General features: G+C 42.5%; 1 protein-coding gene across 7 annotated transcripts in view; it reads right to left on the minus strand.

Moving 5' to 3' along the window:
* LOC115169637 (phosphatase and actin regulator 1) overlaps positions 1 to 14,945 on the minus strand; it is an 84,610-nt gene that overhangs the window by 39,860 nt on the left and 29,805 nt on the right. For 2 of the 7 annotated variants that reach the window (XM_029725453.1, XM_029725457.1), the window contains exons 1-2: positions 8,058 to 8,727; positions 66 to 221 (exon numbers count right to left, since the gene is read on the minus strand). In XM_029725453.1, the coding sequence (XP_029581313.1) occupies positions 66 to 221; positions 8,058 to 8,355 (454 nt within the window). In that variant the 5' untranslated portion in view covers positions 8,356 to 8,727. Of the gene's footprint in view, positions 1 to 50; positions 222 to 8,057; positions 8,730 to 14,945 lie in introns of those variants that run through there. The other 5 variants (XM_029725455.1, XM_029725456.1, XM_029725451.1 and 2 more) reach the window with 4 other exon arrangements.

Raw genomic sequence — 14,945 nt, forward strand, 5'->3', positions numbered from 1 at the left:
AGGCTAGTGGCAAACCAGGACCGTGTGCAGAATATCTTTGAAACGCTCACATCTTGGGCCCATACCTGCAGAGGTCTGCTTGAACTTCTCACTCTTCTTCTTCCTCCACTTCCAGGGCTTGAGGAGACGGCCCAGAGTGGCAAACTTGCTGCGTCGGCGGATGGGCGGGGTGTGCGTGCCAGGGACCGAGCGCATTGCGGCCAGCCTCTCGACCTCCTCCGCTGTAGGGACACAGGAGAAAGGGGCTGATTAGGTTAGGGTGTTTTCACATTATAGTCCTCTTTAAAATAACCGATCTCAGTGAACTCTGGGGTGAAGAAAAAATGCTAAAGAACTCTGTTCTCTCTGGATTTACACTACCCTTGGCTTTAAAATGAGGACTTGGCTCTCTTGCCGGTTCACTTCAAGATTTCTGTGGTCCAAGTCCTCTTTGCAATCACTTGCTATGTTTAGAAAGGAACCAAGAGCTTTTTTAAACATTCACTCAATGCACTCTGGGAAAATCAAATGTTATTGGCCACATACACATATTTACCAGATGTTATTGCGGGTGTAGCGAAATGCTTGTGTTCCTAGCTTCAACAGTGCAGTAATATCTAACAATACACAACAATACACACAAAACTAAAAGTAAAATAATGAAATTAATAAATATATAAATATTAGGACGAGAAATGTCAGAATGGCATTGACTAAAATCGAGTTAAATACATAAGAGATGAGTAAAGCCGTATGTAAACATAAAAGTGACTAGTTGCGGGTGCAGTGACTAGTGTTCCATTATTAAAGTGACCAGTGTTCCATTATTAAAGTGACCAGTGTTCCATTATTAAAGTGACCAGTGTTCCATTTTTAAAGTGACCAGTTTTCCATTATTAAAGTAACCAGTGATTCCATGTCTATTTAATTAGGGCAGCAGCCTCTAAGGTGCAGGGTTGAGTAACTGGGTGGTATCCAGCTAGTGACAGTGACTAAGGTTCAGGGCAGGGTACTGGGTGGAGGCCATCTAGTGATGGCTATTTAACGATCTGATGGCCTTGAGATAGAAGCTGTTTTTCAGTCTCTCAGTCCCAGCTTTGATGCACATGTACGGACCTCGCCTTCTGGATGATAGCGGGGTGAACAGGCAGTGGCTCGGGTAGTTGATGTCCTTGATGATCTTTTTGGCCTTCCTGTGACATCGGGTGCTATAGGTGTCCTGGAGGGCAGGCGGTGTGCGCCACGTGATGTGTTGGGCAGACTGCACCACCCACTGGAGAGCCCTGTGGTTGCGAGTGGTGCATTTGCTGTACCAGGCAGTGATACAGCCCAATAGGATGCTCTCAAAAGCTGTTGCGCCTTCGTCACCACACTATCTGCGTGGGTGGACCATTTTAAAATTGTCAGTGATGTGTACGCCGAGGAACTTGAAGCTTTCCACCTTCTCCACTGCGGTCCCGTTGATGTGGATAGGGTCGTGCTCCCTCTGCTCTTTCATGAAGTCCTTGATCAGCTCCATCGTTTTTTTGATGTTGAGGGAGAAGTTATTTTCCTGGCATCACGCCGCCAGGTCCCTCACCTCCTCCCTGTAGGCTGTCTCATCATTGTTGGTAATCAGGCCTAATACTGTTGTGTCGTCTGCAAACTTGATGATTGAATACAGAGTGCAGGACAAGCCACACCACCAGGACCGGTTATCGGACAGCCAGGGATGTACCTACATACAGTTTGAATGATAATACTTTGCATTTAGCTAAAAACAAAAAAGACAAATTATAAATTATACATTACAGGATAAATGAAAGAATAATAATTGCAGGTGAAATACTGCTTTAAGCGAATTGTGTACTCCAAATTGAACATTTGTTCATGGCAGTTTGTGGTACTAATGTGAGGGGCTATGGCAGGGGAAACGGTGTTGCAGTAGTCTACTGCTTGATATGGGAATAATAAGTGAACCTGGCGAGGGGAAACAGACCTGTGTATTATCAGACAGCATAATGCAGGATATATTCAGAATCTGAACAGCAGGAAGCTGCATGCTGCGGATTAGTTTGCACTAGCTTGCCAAAAAACAGACCAGGGAGAAATAATCGTGTTTAGCCTACTAGCTCCTTATATTCACTAGAGCGTTTGTCCTCCTTTGATGTAGTTTTTGATATCATCAAGAGGAGTAATTGAAGAGAAAATGTGCTCAAGCTAATAGCAACAGAATAAGTGATAACGCATCCATATTTAAACAACGACAGACTCTCCCAGACTTGTCCTGATAAAATCAGTGTGTTGGCCTATGCTACGGTCGCAATCCACATACGCATCACCTCTACACTGAACAGGATTAGTCTCTGGAGGTCTATACTTACAAAACTTGTGCCTAAAACTTTCTCAAAAATGCTATTAGCTTTTCTCATGAGATAACATAGCACACTTGGTCTGTAACAAGTTAAGTGTACCATTTATTTTAATATACTGTAAAACTATTTGGTGGAATGTGCTTTGTGGCTGCCCGAACGGGCAAGTGAAATTTTGTCTTGAAGACAATGTTAAATTTGCTTTGACTCTTGTGTTCCATTTGTACATGTGTATTTGCAGGCCACAACCAAAACGAAACATCACACAGTTCTTCTCCCTAAATTCCCTTTCCCTTCTGAGTCTCATTCACTCAATTGCGTTCCGACACCCACACACCTGATGCTCCAGTTAGGCCTGAAAAAATAAATGGCTATAAAAAATGTTTTAAAAAACTTATCTAACTGATGGGATAGACAAGCTACATTCCTTGCCAAAAGCCAGTTATCACAAATTCAAAATCGACTGGTTGATTAAAGTAGGAAAATATGTGTGTTCCAACAACAAGCTGCAGTTTTGTAATAATTGCGTCCCAACAATTTTCCGCTTACGCTACTTAGCGAACTGCTAGTGTCATTTAGAATTGGTAAGCCTAGGCCAGTGGTCAGAAACCCTTTCCGAGTTAAGATCACGGAATGAAAATGCAAGCTGAGAACACTCAGATTATTATTATACATTTTTTACACAACTTAAAAAAACGTAAGCCTAAGCAACATTAGCCAATTAAGAACAGAACTGTAGCAATGAGGTTTGTGCAGTAAGCTATATGCCCAATACGTTATCAAGAAGACAGTAATCTCAGCAGGGGCGCTTGCTTGTAGAAGCCTATTGTCCTATTGCTTGAATTGCCCTGCCAATCTTCTCCTCAGACCACGTAGGTATATGATCACACTGGTAATAGATAATTTGTTGCATTACTTGTGAGGCACAGCTGAGTGAGCATAATTTGCTTTTCTTTTTACTGGACTGATGGACTGCATCTGATGGTCAGTCTGAGGGAGGGAGGGAGCAGCGGTGAGGCTGTCCCTCATCCCTCCCTTTGCTGAGAAAAGGGAACAGTCTTCCAGCTGATGGCGAAACTTAAGTGGGACTGCATTATTTCTGCCTCATGCACCAATTCATATTGTTACGTCTATGACCAAAGAAAGGGAAATATTCCTCAATTTAAAAAAACGATTAAAAAAAGTAAAAGACAAGACGCAAATAAGAAAGTAAGCTTATTGAAACACTTTGCTATACTCATTCATTGCAGCTGCAGTGCTGGTTGTAGCATGCGTGAAAGTAGGGAGAACATGCATGCTGAGTCAGAACTTAAAAATGAACTCACTCATTTAAAAAAAAATTAAAAAAAAATTGGCTCTTTGCTGTATCATTGAGTCTCTAGTCATGATTTTAAAAGTTTTGAAATGTCACATGATCAACTTTGCTGTGAGTTCGAGGCTTCTTTTTACAGTCTGTGGCGTGAGGAAACTGTGCAGATGCGGTGATCTGAGCCATATGATTGGCCAGGGGTAGGCGTATAGGTGCACTTGATGTGCTTTCTGGGCCTGCCGAGTTAGTCGGAGTTCTACCTTCAGACACATGAAATGATTAAAAACCTTCCCGGGCTGCTAAATCAAGTGCACCTACCAGCAACAGCGTGAAATAAAATTGGAACGCAAGCCTTTATCATTTTTTTATTTATTTTTTTACTTACAAAAATGTTTTCAAATCAAAATTGTATGTCACATGCACCAAATACAACAGGTATAGTGAAATGCTTACTTACAAGCACTTAGCCAACAATGCAGTTAAGAAAAATACAGAAAAAAAATAATTAAAGAGCAGCAGTAAAATAACAATAGTGACGCTATATACAGGGGGTACCAGTACAGAGTCAATGTGCGGGGGCACCGGTTAGTCGAGGAAATATGTACATGTAGGTAGAGTTATTAAAGTGACTACGCATGGATAATAAACAGAGTAGCAGCAGTGTAAAGGGGGGGGGGGGCAATGCAAATAGTCTGGGTAGCACTTTGATTAGCTGTTCAGAAGTCTTATGGCTTGGGGGTAGAAGCTGTTTAGAAGCCTCTTGGACCTAGATCTGGCGCTCCGGTACCATTTGCCGTGCGGTAGCAGAGAGAAACGTCTATGACTTGGGTGGCTGGGTCTTTGATCATTTTTAGGGCCTTCCTCTGACACCACCTCGTATAGAGGTCCTGGATGGCAGGAAGCTTGGCCCCAGTGATGTACGGTCAGAGGCCGAGTAGACGCCATACCAGGCAGTGATGCAACCAGTTAGGATGCTCTCGATGGTGCAGCTGTAAAACCTTTTGAAGATCTGAGGACCCATGCCAAATCTTTTCAGTCTCCAAATTGAGCCCTGTTTCAAATTAAATATGAGAATAACCGTCCCATGCACATCACTTCACACTGGCAACTTTTCCCATTTGGAAAAATATTATTTTCTATTTTATTCTGTTATATTACATCATGTTTTTATTTTATATAAAATAGGTGTCCTGACTGTGATAAGGGCTCAGGAAAAAAATGTATTTACAAAACCTGGCTATGCCATTGCACAGCCATAGGCTTCTACAAGCAAACGCCCCGGCTGAGGTTACTGTCTTTTTGAAGACAGTGCTTCAAAATATAACCAGTTGATATTACAGTTTCAGTATAATAATCTTAAAAATGACACTTTTAATAATTGACTGAATATACTGTATGTGGGCCAATTTAGCAATTAGGGTTTGTTATCTGTAATGATTATGATAAATTAGGCATTGTTGCCATATGGATAAATGTGCCAATTTTTTCCAGTGCGAGCATTGTGTTATAAAAAATATGTTGTTTTCTTCATTCAAGTACTAAAAAAATTAAAATACTTTTTTTTTTTTTAAACTACAACAACAAAAATACTTGCGAGTTTAGAACAGCCCAAAATTGCCAACGGCCCATCCCGAATACAGGATACAGCGGGAGGAAGCAGTTTAGATAGCGTTTACGCATTGGCAAGACGTCTTTCAAATGTATTTAGATTCTACATCGTTCATGTCGGTCCGAGGTCTCGCCGACATCTTCCCAGTGTACCAACACTCTCCAAACTACATAATCCTCACGCAATGTGATGCGTTGGCCAAACACGTGCGCTTTCTGCTTTTGGAATATCAAAAATCGCAAAACATATTGGCACCTAAGTTTCGTATTGTGAGGTCCTTGGCAATTCCCAGTCCTAGTAAAAAAATAAATAATAATATATCAGAATAAGTAGTCAGAATGTTGAATAAACTTAATTTAAACCTACTCTACCCGTTCGCTGATTTCGTCTTTATGTCGTTGGGAATTTGACAATATCCACAGGAACGTATTATTAAACCGACTTCAAAACAAGGGTCTGTGTGTGGCTCTCAAGGTTGGTTTGTTCATCACCGGAGGCATATGCACAAGGCGTAAATACACACACACACGACGCATGTATACTAACCAAAGTATTGGAAGTGTTTACAGCAGAGTTCCCCAACTGGCCGAATTTCATTAAAAACAACAAGTGATTTTGGAAATCTGTTCCAAAGTATTCCCACGCATAATAGAGATATGTGATCGTATACAAATGGAACCAAGGTTTGAAATTGTTTTTGTCAAATATATCGTTTTGGGCTTCTTCTGGTCCATTTTAAGTCTACAAATTATTTGTAATTACGTTCCCTGACCTTCCACTCAATACATTTTTTAAAGAAAAATATGCCCGTGGCTGACTCTCGTTGATAATACCCGTTTTATAATGGTATTACGCATGTGCCAGGGTTTGGCAAAGTCGATTTAATAATACTTTCCTGTGGATATCATTTGGACATTAGGACCAACTGCATAGACAACCAGTAAAGTAAGTTCAAATGTAACTGATTTAACATTCTGGCTTGTAAGAAAACCTCTTTCACAGTCTAAATCTCTTTCACAGTTTGATGCATTAGGCACACAACACGGCCGCAGACCAACCTAGAATGTCTTCGACATATAACAGTTCGATAGTGAGTTATATACTTGAGTAATACTATAGGCAAGGTCTGCCCTGATGACAGCCATGCAATCTGCCACCTCAGTTATCACTAGCTCAGGGACAGGGCGACAGTGTCAGTGTCACACCACCCCTGCCATGTGCAGACAGACACCGCCACCGACCACAGCGTGCATAATTAAATTAAAACGCCGTCATGATGGTTGACAAGCGACAACATGGGAGTGTCGCTTCGCAGGTAGGCAGGCAGCCGCTCCACCGGGGGTATAGCGTGATAAATCATGTGAACCAAGGTGGACATAAATGCAGTGCCTGATGCCTCTCACAGCATCAGCCTCACAGCCAACCATCTTAGGAATCCTGCCACATCTGTCTATAAATAGATTCAGACGAGGCTAATTGAATCCAGTGGTGCTTCAAATGACTTCAAATGGAGTCAAAAAAGAAAAACAAAAGAGAGAAGGGGGGGGGGGGGGGGGGGGGTAGATAACCTGAGCTCAGAAATATTCATAGATAAAACATTGTTCGTTTGCCAACTATGCATTTGAGACAACAACAAAGGCAGCCAGCCAGCCACACACTTCCTAGATTTGTTGACAGGGATGTTTATTTTCCCGGCTGCGTTTGGTAAAAAAAAAATACTCCCATTAAACACACCAAACATCCTCGAGACATGCACCATGTTATATGAGCAGCAGCCAATAAATAAAAAAGTACTTTGCAGTCAAAAGTTACACACTTCTTCCAACACAACAAAAACTCAAGAGAAAGCTACAAAGACTAAGAATAACAGACTTTAGACTGTAGGCTACTACAGCCCTGGTGTTTCTTTACAAGCATGTATTCTCTGATACACACATCTATACTCCTCTGGCCAGTTTCCCAGAACCAGATTATGCAGAGTCCAGGAACCAAAACGTATCTGGGTCCAAGACACTCAGGAATTTTACATCCTCAATCATCTTGGCTGAGTGAGTGACATTGTCCTTCATGTGGATGGAGTAGAATCACGGTAGGGGACTGAGAATGACCACTTCAGGTGCAAATCAGGAGGGGAGGGGGGGGGGGGTAATAGAGTCTGGGATGGAGGGGGGTCATCAAGAGAATTCCTCTGAGTATTAGGTCTATGAGTAGTAAACCACAACGCATATTGTGGAGCAGGCTCTTTGTGGTGTTAGAACAAGGCCAATTCTACACCCACACCAGTAACCTGCTCCCCCCCAAAAATACCAGTTAAACAACTCGTAATATCATTTCTCCAAGTCTAAAATGGGTAATGGCATTTAGCTACACTGTAGCTGCTGTTACATTGTTCCATACCACTCTTTCCCAGAAACAATACATTATAGCTGCCAATTTGTCTTGATACATGCGTGGCCCACTACGCATAGTGTCAAACTAAGTGACGTTACATTGTTACATTTATCCCAGAATGCAACAGAATGGCAGTGTAAAGAATAGTATGACCATAAAGCAGGTACAGGATTACACATAGCAATGGAGTCAAGGCTCCGCAGGAAAAGTACATTGTGCCTGTGATTAAGGTTACCAGGATTACCAGAATTAAATACATCAAGCAATTTTAATCTCATAACTCTAGGACATATATACATCGCGGAATGCGCATGTTACCCCCCTATTGAGCGTGTTCAATGAAACCAGTCTGTGTTTGATGGCCAGGAGAGCTGGTACAACAACGCATCCATATGCCGCTATAGGCTAGGCTACTCACCGTCCTGGGTATCGTTCGCGCGGCTGCAGTTGCTGCAAATGTGCTTGATCTCTTTCCCGATGTGACAGTGGATCATGAAGGGCATGTTGCTATTCTGGTGATGCTGATGGTTGGTTTGTTGCTCTTTCTTATTGTTGTTGAGAGACATCATTCTGCCCAGGTAAAATGTCTTCTTCTTCGGTTTCTCAACCGCCACAGGCGTATTGTTTTCCCTGAATCCCGTGTTGTTGAACCAACTCCCATGCATGATGGTGGGCGCGGGATCCGCAGCCATCGGGTAGTTGGCCGTCTTGAACATAAAGACACGAAAATTGATTCGCGTCTAACTGCACGGCATACGGGGAGGGGTTTTTAAACGAACGGCGCCTCGACTCCTACCTGACCTCACCCCTTCAACCAATCACGAGGGTTTCGCTCCGCGCGTTTGCTGAACCCCCTTCTCTTCTATCAACGACGTCAGATAGAATATTGTAATTTCCACACCTGCACCTGAGGTTCCGATCTAGCGCACTCACATCCGCCTACCTCCGCAATGCCAAGGGCAGAAGTCAAAACCACGGATGCTACTATACTATGATGATGGACCAGTGCTGCTAGAAGACATTTCGAGTGTGTGAATTGCAGTGCCTCTCCCTAGGTCCCCATCCTCGTCTGCAAAAATAATCCGCTCACGGCAAGCATAATTGGCTACCCAGTGTTCACTCCTTCAGTTATATTAGCCTACAGACAGAAAGTAACGGTTTAACGTCAAATCCCAAGACTTGAGAATGACGAGAATGATTATAGCTACATGATACACTACATGACCGAAAGTATGTGGACACCTGCTCGTGGAACATCTCATACCAAAATCATGGGCATTATTATGGAGTTGGTCCCCCCTTTGCTGATATAACAGCCTCCACTCTTCTGGGAAGGCTTTCCACTAGATGATAGAACATCTGCAGGGACTTGCTTCCATTCAGCCACAAGCGCATAGTGAGATTGGGCACTAATGTTGGGCGATTAGACCTGGCTCACAGTCGGCGTTCCAATTCATTTCAAAAGTGTTCGATGGAGTTGAGATCAGGGCTCTGTGTAGGCCAGTCAAGTTCTTCCACACCGATCTCTACAAATAATTTCTGTATGGACCTCGCTTTGTGCATGTGGGCATTGTCATGATGAAACAGGAAAAGGCCTTCCCCAAACTGTTGCCACAAAGTTGGTTGCACAGAATCATCTAGAATGTCATTGTATGCTGTAGTGTTAAGATGCCCCTTTACTGGAACTAAGGGGCCTAGCCCGAACCATGAAAAACAGACCCAGACCATTATTCCTCCTCCACCAAACTTTACAGTTGGCACTATGTATTGGGGCAGGGTGCATTCTCCTGGCATCCGCCAAACCCAGATTCTTCCATCGGACTGCCAGATGGTGAAGCGTGATTCATCACTCCAGAGAATGCATTTCCACTGCTCCAGAGTCCAATGGTGGTGAGCTTTACACCACTCCAGCCGACGATTGGCATTGAGCATAGTGATCTTAGGCTTGTGTGCAGCTGCTCGGCCATGGAAACCCATTTTCATGAAGCATCTGACGAACAGTTATTGTGCTGATGTTGTTTCTAGAGGCAGTTTGGAACTCGGTAGTGAGTGTTGCAACTGAGGACAGGGGATTTATATGCGCTACGCACTAAAGCACTCGGCTGTCCCGTTCTGTGAACTTGTGTGGCCTACAGTGGTGTAAAGTATTTAAGTAGAAATACTTTAAAGTACTTTTTTTGGGGGGGGGTGTATCTGTACTTTACTATACATTTTTTGACATGTTTTACTTTACTACATTACTATAGAAAATAATGTACTTTTTATTACATACATTTTCCCTGACACCCAAAAGTACTTGTTACATTTTCAATACTTAGCAGGACAGGAAAATGTTCCAATTCATGCACTTATCAAGACAACACATGGTCATCCCTACTGCCTCGGATCTTGTGGACTCAAAAAACACAAATGCATCATTTGTAAATTATGTCTGAGTGTGCCCCTGGCTAGCCGTACATTTTAAAAACAAGAAAATGTTGACGTCTGCTTTGCTTAATATAAGGATAATTAAGTATATTTGACCAATTACATTTTTATTTTTGATACTTAAGTATATTTAGAACCAAATACTTTTAGACTTTTACTCAATAAGTATTTCACTGGGTGCCTAACTTTTACTTGAGTAACTTTCTATTAAGGTAACTATACTTCTGCTCAAGTATCACAATTGGATATTTTTTCCACCACTGGTGGCCTACCACTTCGCGGCTGAGCCGTTGTTGTCCCTCTACGTTTCCACTTCACAATAACAGCACTTAGTTGACCGGGGCTGCACTAGCAGGGAAGAAATTTTACGAACTGACTTGTTGGATCCTATGATAGTGCCATGTTGAAAGTCACTGAGCTCTTCAGTAAGGCCATTCTACTGCCAATGTTTGTCTATGGCGATTGCATGGCTGTGTGCTCGATTTTATACACCTGTCCGCAACGGGTGTGGCTGAAATAGCCGAACCCACTCATTTGAAGGGGTATATACACTTCTGTATATATAGTGTAGTTTGGATAGAGAGCTTGTTCCTACTTGATTAGAAAGGCAATTATACACCAATTGAACCCAATTCGCTGAAAATAAATTAAGAATTACACTTCGAATGCAATTCACTTCTGCTCTTGTTATGATAGTGTGAAATATTAATCCCAAGGGACGGTAAAATAAAAAACACACCATTTTTGTGCATGAAGCAAAATGATCTTGTCATTTTAGGAGGAAAATCAAATCATTAACCTGCTAACTTTAATTAATATATATATCTGCCATTGTACCAACTATCCTTCAAATGTGTATAAAGAGAGTCATTAACACTACTGTGTCTAACAAGAATATTCAATAGGCCTATAGATCATCCCCTTTATCAATAAACTAGTCACTAGCTACTGCTTTTCCTGGGTTTTGGCTACATCACACATGTTCTTGTACTTTTCTAGTAAAGTACAGGATGCAATCATGAGGCTCCTGGCAAGAGGCAAAAGCCCTCAGAGGAAAGTGAGGTGGACAGTAATGGTGGACGCTCTTATGCCTGCAATGGGGCCAAAAGGACCAAGTGAAATAAGTATATTTCGCTATGTATTTTTTTAGACAGTGAAGCTAAAACTTTAAATTTGTCTCTATATTCCAGCATTTTGGATTTGAGATCAAATATTTCATATGAGGTGACGGTACAGAATGTCATTTGAAGGTGTCATAAGTATTTGGACAAATTCAGTAATGTGTATTAAAGTACTAATAAGTTCAGTATTTGGTCTCATATTCCTAGCATGCAATGACTACAAGCTTGTGACTCTACAAACGTGTTGGATGCTAGAAATATGAAACCAAATACTAAACTTTTGACTTCTTTAATATACTCTAAGTGAATTTGGCCAAATACTGAAAACACCTTAAAATGTGGGGACTAGATACATAAAGTGCTTTCATTCCTAAACGGTAAAACAGATATGTATAAAAAAAATACCCTCAAATAAAAAGGTGACATTCTGTACTGTCGCCTCATGAAACATTTGATCTCAAATCCAAAATGCTGGAGTATAGAGCCAAATTGAAAGTTTCAGCTTCGCTATCCAAAGAAACATGTTGAGGATGTAAATCATGACGCATGGTCATGGTAGGGAAGGAAGGGGGGAGGTTACACAATCATGTTAACAATAATATCATAACAACTGCTCTATATCAGTGCGTCATGCCGCTTTATGCTGGCGGTGGCCGTACCGTCTTTATCATTTGGACTTGGAGAATTGCATGTCTGGAGCCTGGCAGATTGAGTTACTGCCTCTTCAGCCCAACTACCGACCGGGGCTTCAAATCCTAATTGAAGGATAAGATTGATATATCAAAAGAGGAGATCTATCTAGACTGGCAACTGGTAGGTTGGGTACAGCCTATCGTGCATAATGGCCAACCACTAACCCAGCCACGCCACCCCATAGCCATGCACTCCGACTCTCGATCCTCACAAAGTTCAACTCCAGAAGTTAAATGAGGCCGTAATAAGGCTGCGGGAACATAGGGAAGAAATCTAAAAGGTCCCCATGGTATTTTCAATCATGTTTCAGACAGAATATATTTTTGGTGTGTGCGCGTGTATGTGTGGTGCCTTTGATGTTCCTTTCAATGAGCTGCGGCTTATTCCAGTGACATCAAAGCCCCTATCCGAAATGAGGGACAGAAGCGCCTGATTTTCCAACTCCCGCCACGGTGCGATGCGGTGGAGTCAGTGCCCTCGGCCATTTTTTGATTACAGAATATGACCATGTGCTTTTCAACCCAACTGCTGGGAAGATGGACAGTAAGGTTCTCTACACTCCCACACTTGACCAGTAATAAATTAAGACTTAAACAATTCTTGTCAGGTCATATTGATGGAGCTCCAGGTGTGTGTGTGTAAGAATGAGGTATTGTCCATAAGACATCCATAAGCTGACAGGGCTAACAGCTCACAAGGGATCAATCTTAAGCCTCAGATTCACTACCTTCTACTGTATGTACTGTTATGTAGGCCTATGTGTTTGCGTACTTCAGCTCTCTATGCGAAGGCTGGCGTCTCCCTTCGATGACTCCTCTAAGCAGCACATGTTCAAAGCTGCATGCCAGACCCTATCCGTGTGTGCAGCTCCAGTGTTAGCTGTTGGCTCACGTGATGTGTGCCAGCGTTCTTATGTAACTACAAGCTGTGGATAGGGCCAAAGCACATTACTTGGGCTCATTCATGGGGAAACAAGCCAAGTATGTTTTATTTATTTTAGGCTCCGAGCAAGGTTGTTTGTTTTTAGCTACAGTAGCATTTCTTGAAGAGAGAAAAAATTATTTTAGGTAGAGATTTTTTAAGTGAGTTTAAAGTGAGTTTATACTTTAGATGTAAAAGGCTGTAGACACGGGCCATACCATTCTTTCACCAGAGTGGAAATGTATTTGGTCACTCATTCCCTCTACAGCAGGCAGTAGCCTCTGCTCCAGGCTTCGCTCACATTCAGCTAGCAGTAAGCCACAAGCATTTAAACCCATGTTCAAAAAGTACAGTATTCATCATGTTTGTCTGTTTGATTCTTTATCTTGTTGGATAGATTTGAACGTTTACAGCATGGTAGAGTATTACACATATTGTTCCTGTTTCATACATGGCTCACATCAGTTTTTTTAATGTAATGTCAATGCTTATTCACTCCCTGCAGTGTCTAGCCAGCCACCTTAGTTTCCCTAAACCGATTACTGTCGAACCTTTTCTGTCAGCACGTTACCATTCCCCAAAAAACGGTATTAGAAAACCTACTGTTCTGTACAGTCAGTTTGTCCCAGTGGATTGGAAAGTCACTCATCCAGACAGAGAAGTACATGAACCGCTAAAGAGGAGGAGGTCCTCAACTCCTTACTGTTAGTGCCTAGGCTGAGATAGTCCACTGGGCGCGCTCTCTAGGGTCTGCTGCTGTGTTGTGAGTTAGGGCATGAGTCTGGCACTGACACACACAACCACCACGTTGGATATCTCTCTCTCTCAAAGGTCACGCACATCTCCTATATTCCCTCCCCATAAACTTGAAAGGGAATTAAATGTACATGATAAAAGCAGGGTTGCTTTTTTTTTGTCTCTCCTTTCAGTTTCCCAATGGCAGTGTTGAATCGTTATGCAATTCTAATCTGGGAGGAACCTAATCTTCCTCCATTTAGTTACGCAGTTATTGGTTCCACCCTAAAACTAAACTCAATCTTCCACTTGACAAGACACAGAACGTAATGTAATCGCTTATGTAAAGTCTGAAAAATATGAAAGAAAAAAGGTAAATGACACACACACACACACACACAATATTTTCAGGGACAGCAAAGTGTCTCAGAATAGACCTAATTATAGCTGTAGTACCTGCACAGTGTTATGGATTGGAATCAGGGAGTGAAGAGTAAGGAGCCAGCGTGAGGTGGTTATTCAATTAGCACAGAGTCGGAGTACAGGGGAGAACTGAAAGAGCATCACAACAGAGGTAACCTGCCACATTCCAGGAGAGAACTATTAGACTGCATCACTAGCTATGGAAACAAAACTACCCATTTTGACGCTGTAGGGGAGCACCTTGGCTACATTGCAGCTATAAATCCCATCCCAAGAGAGAAACATAAAAAAATTGATAGCCAGCGGAGACACAATTCCATATTCCAGGAGAGTACACCGCCCACATACAGTTAAATACTATGTCTGAAATACATCTTATAATTTAATCCATCCGGTGTAAACTTTCATTTAAATTATACAGTATGAACATTGAGACAGCAGAAGCAGCACACTCCCATCCACATCAACAGGGAAGTGGCGAAGCTGAAAAGCTTAAAGTTCCTCGGCATACACATCACTGACAATCTGAAATGGTCCACATACACAGACAGTGTGTTGAACAAGGCGCAACAGCGCCTCTTCAACCTCGGAAGGCTGAAGAAATTTGGGTTGGCCACTGTGACCATCACAAACTTTTTACAGATGCACCATTGAGAGCATCCTGTCGGGCTGTATCACCGCCTGGTATAGCAACTGCGCCGTCCGCAACCGCAGGGCTCTCCAGAGGGTGGTGCGGTCTGCCCAATGCATCACCTGGGGCACACTTCCTGCCCTCTAGGACATCTACAGAAAGGCCAAGAAGATCAAGGGCCTCAGCCACCCGAGCCATGGTCTGTTCACCCCACTATCATCCAGAAGGCGAGGTCAGTACAGGTTAGAGGTCAACCGGCATGGCCGATTAATTAGGGCCAATTTCAAGTTTTCATAACAAAATCGGTAATCAGCTTTTTTTGGACGCTGATTATATTGCAATCCATGAGGAAACC

This window comes from Salmo trutta, chromosome 31 (genome assembly GCF_901001165.1).
Source record: "Salmo trutta chromosome 31, fSalTru1.1, whole genome shotgun sequence".
Lineage (NCBI taxonomy): Eukaryota > Metazoa > Chordata > Actinopteri > Salmoniformes > Salmonidae > Salmo > Salmo trutta.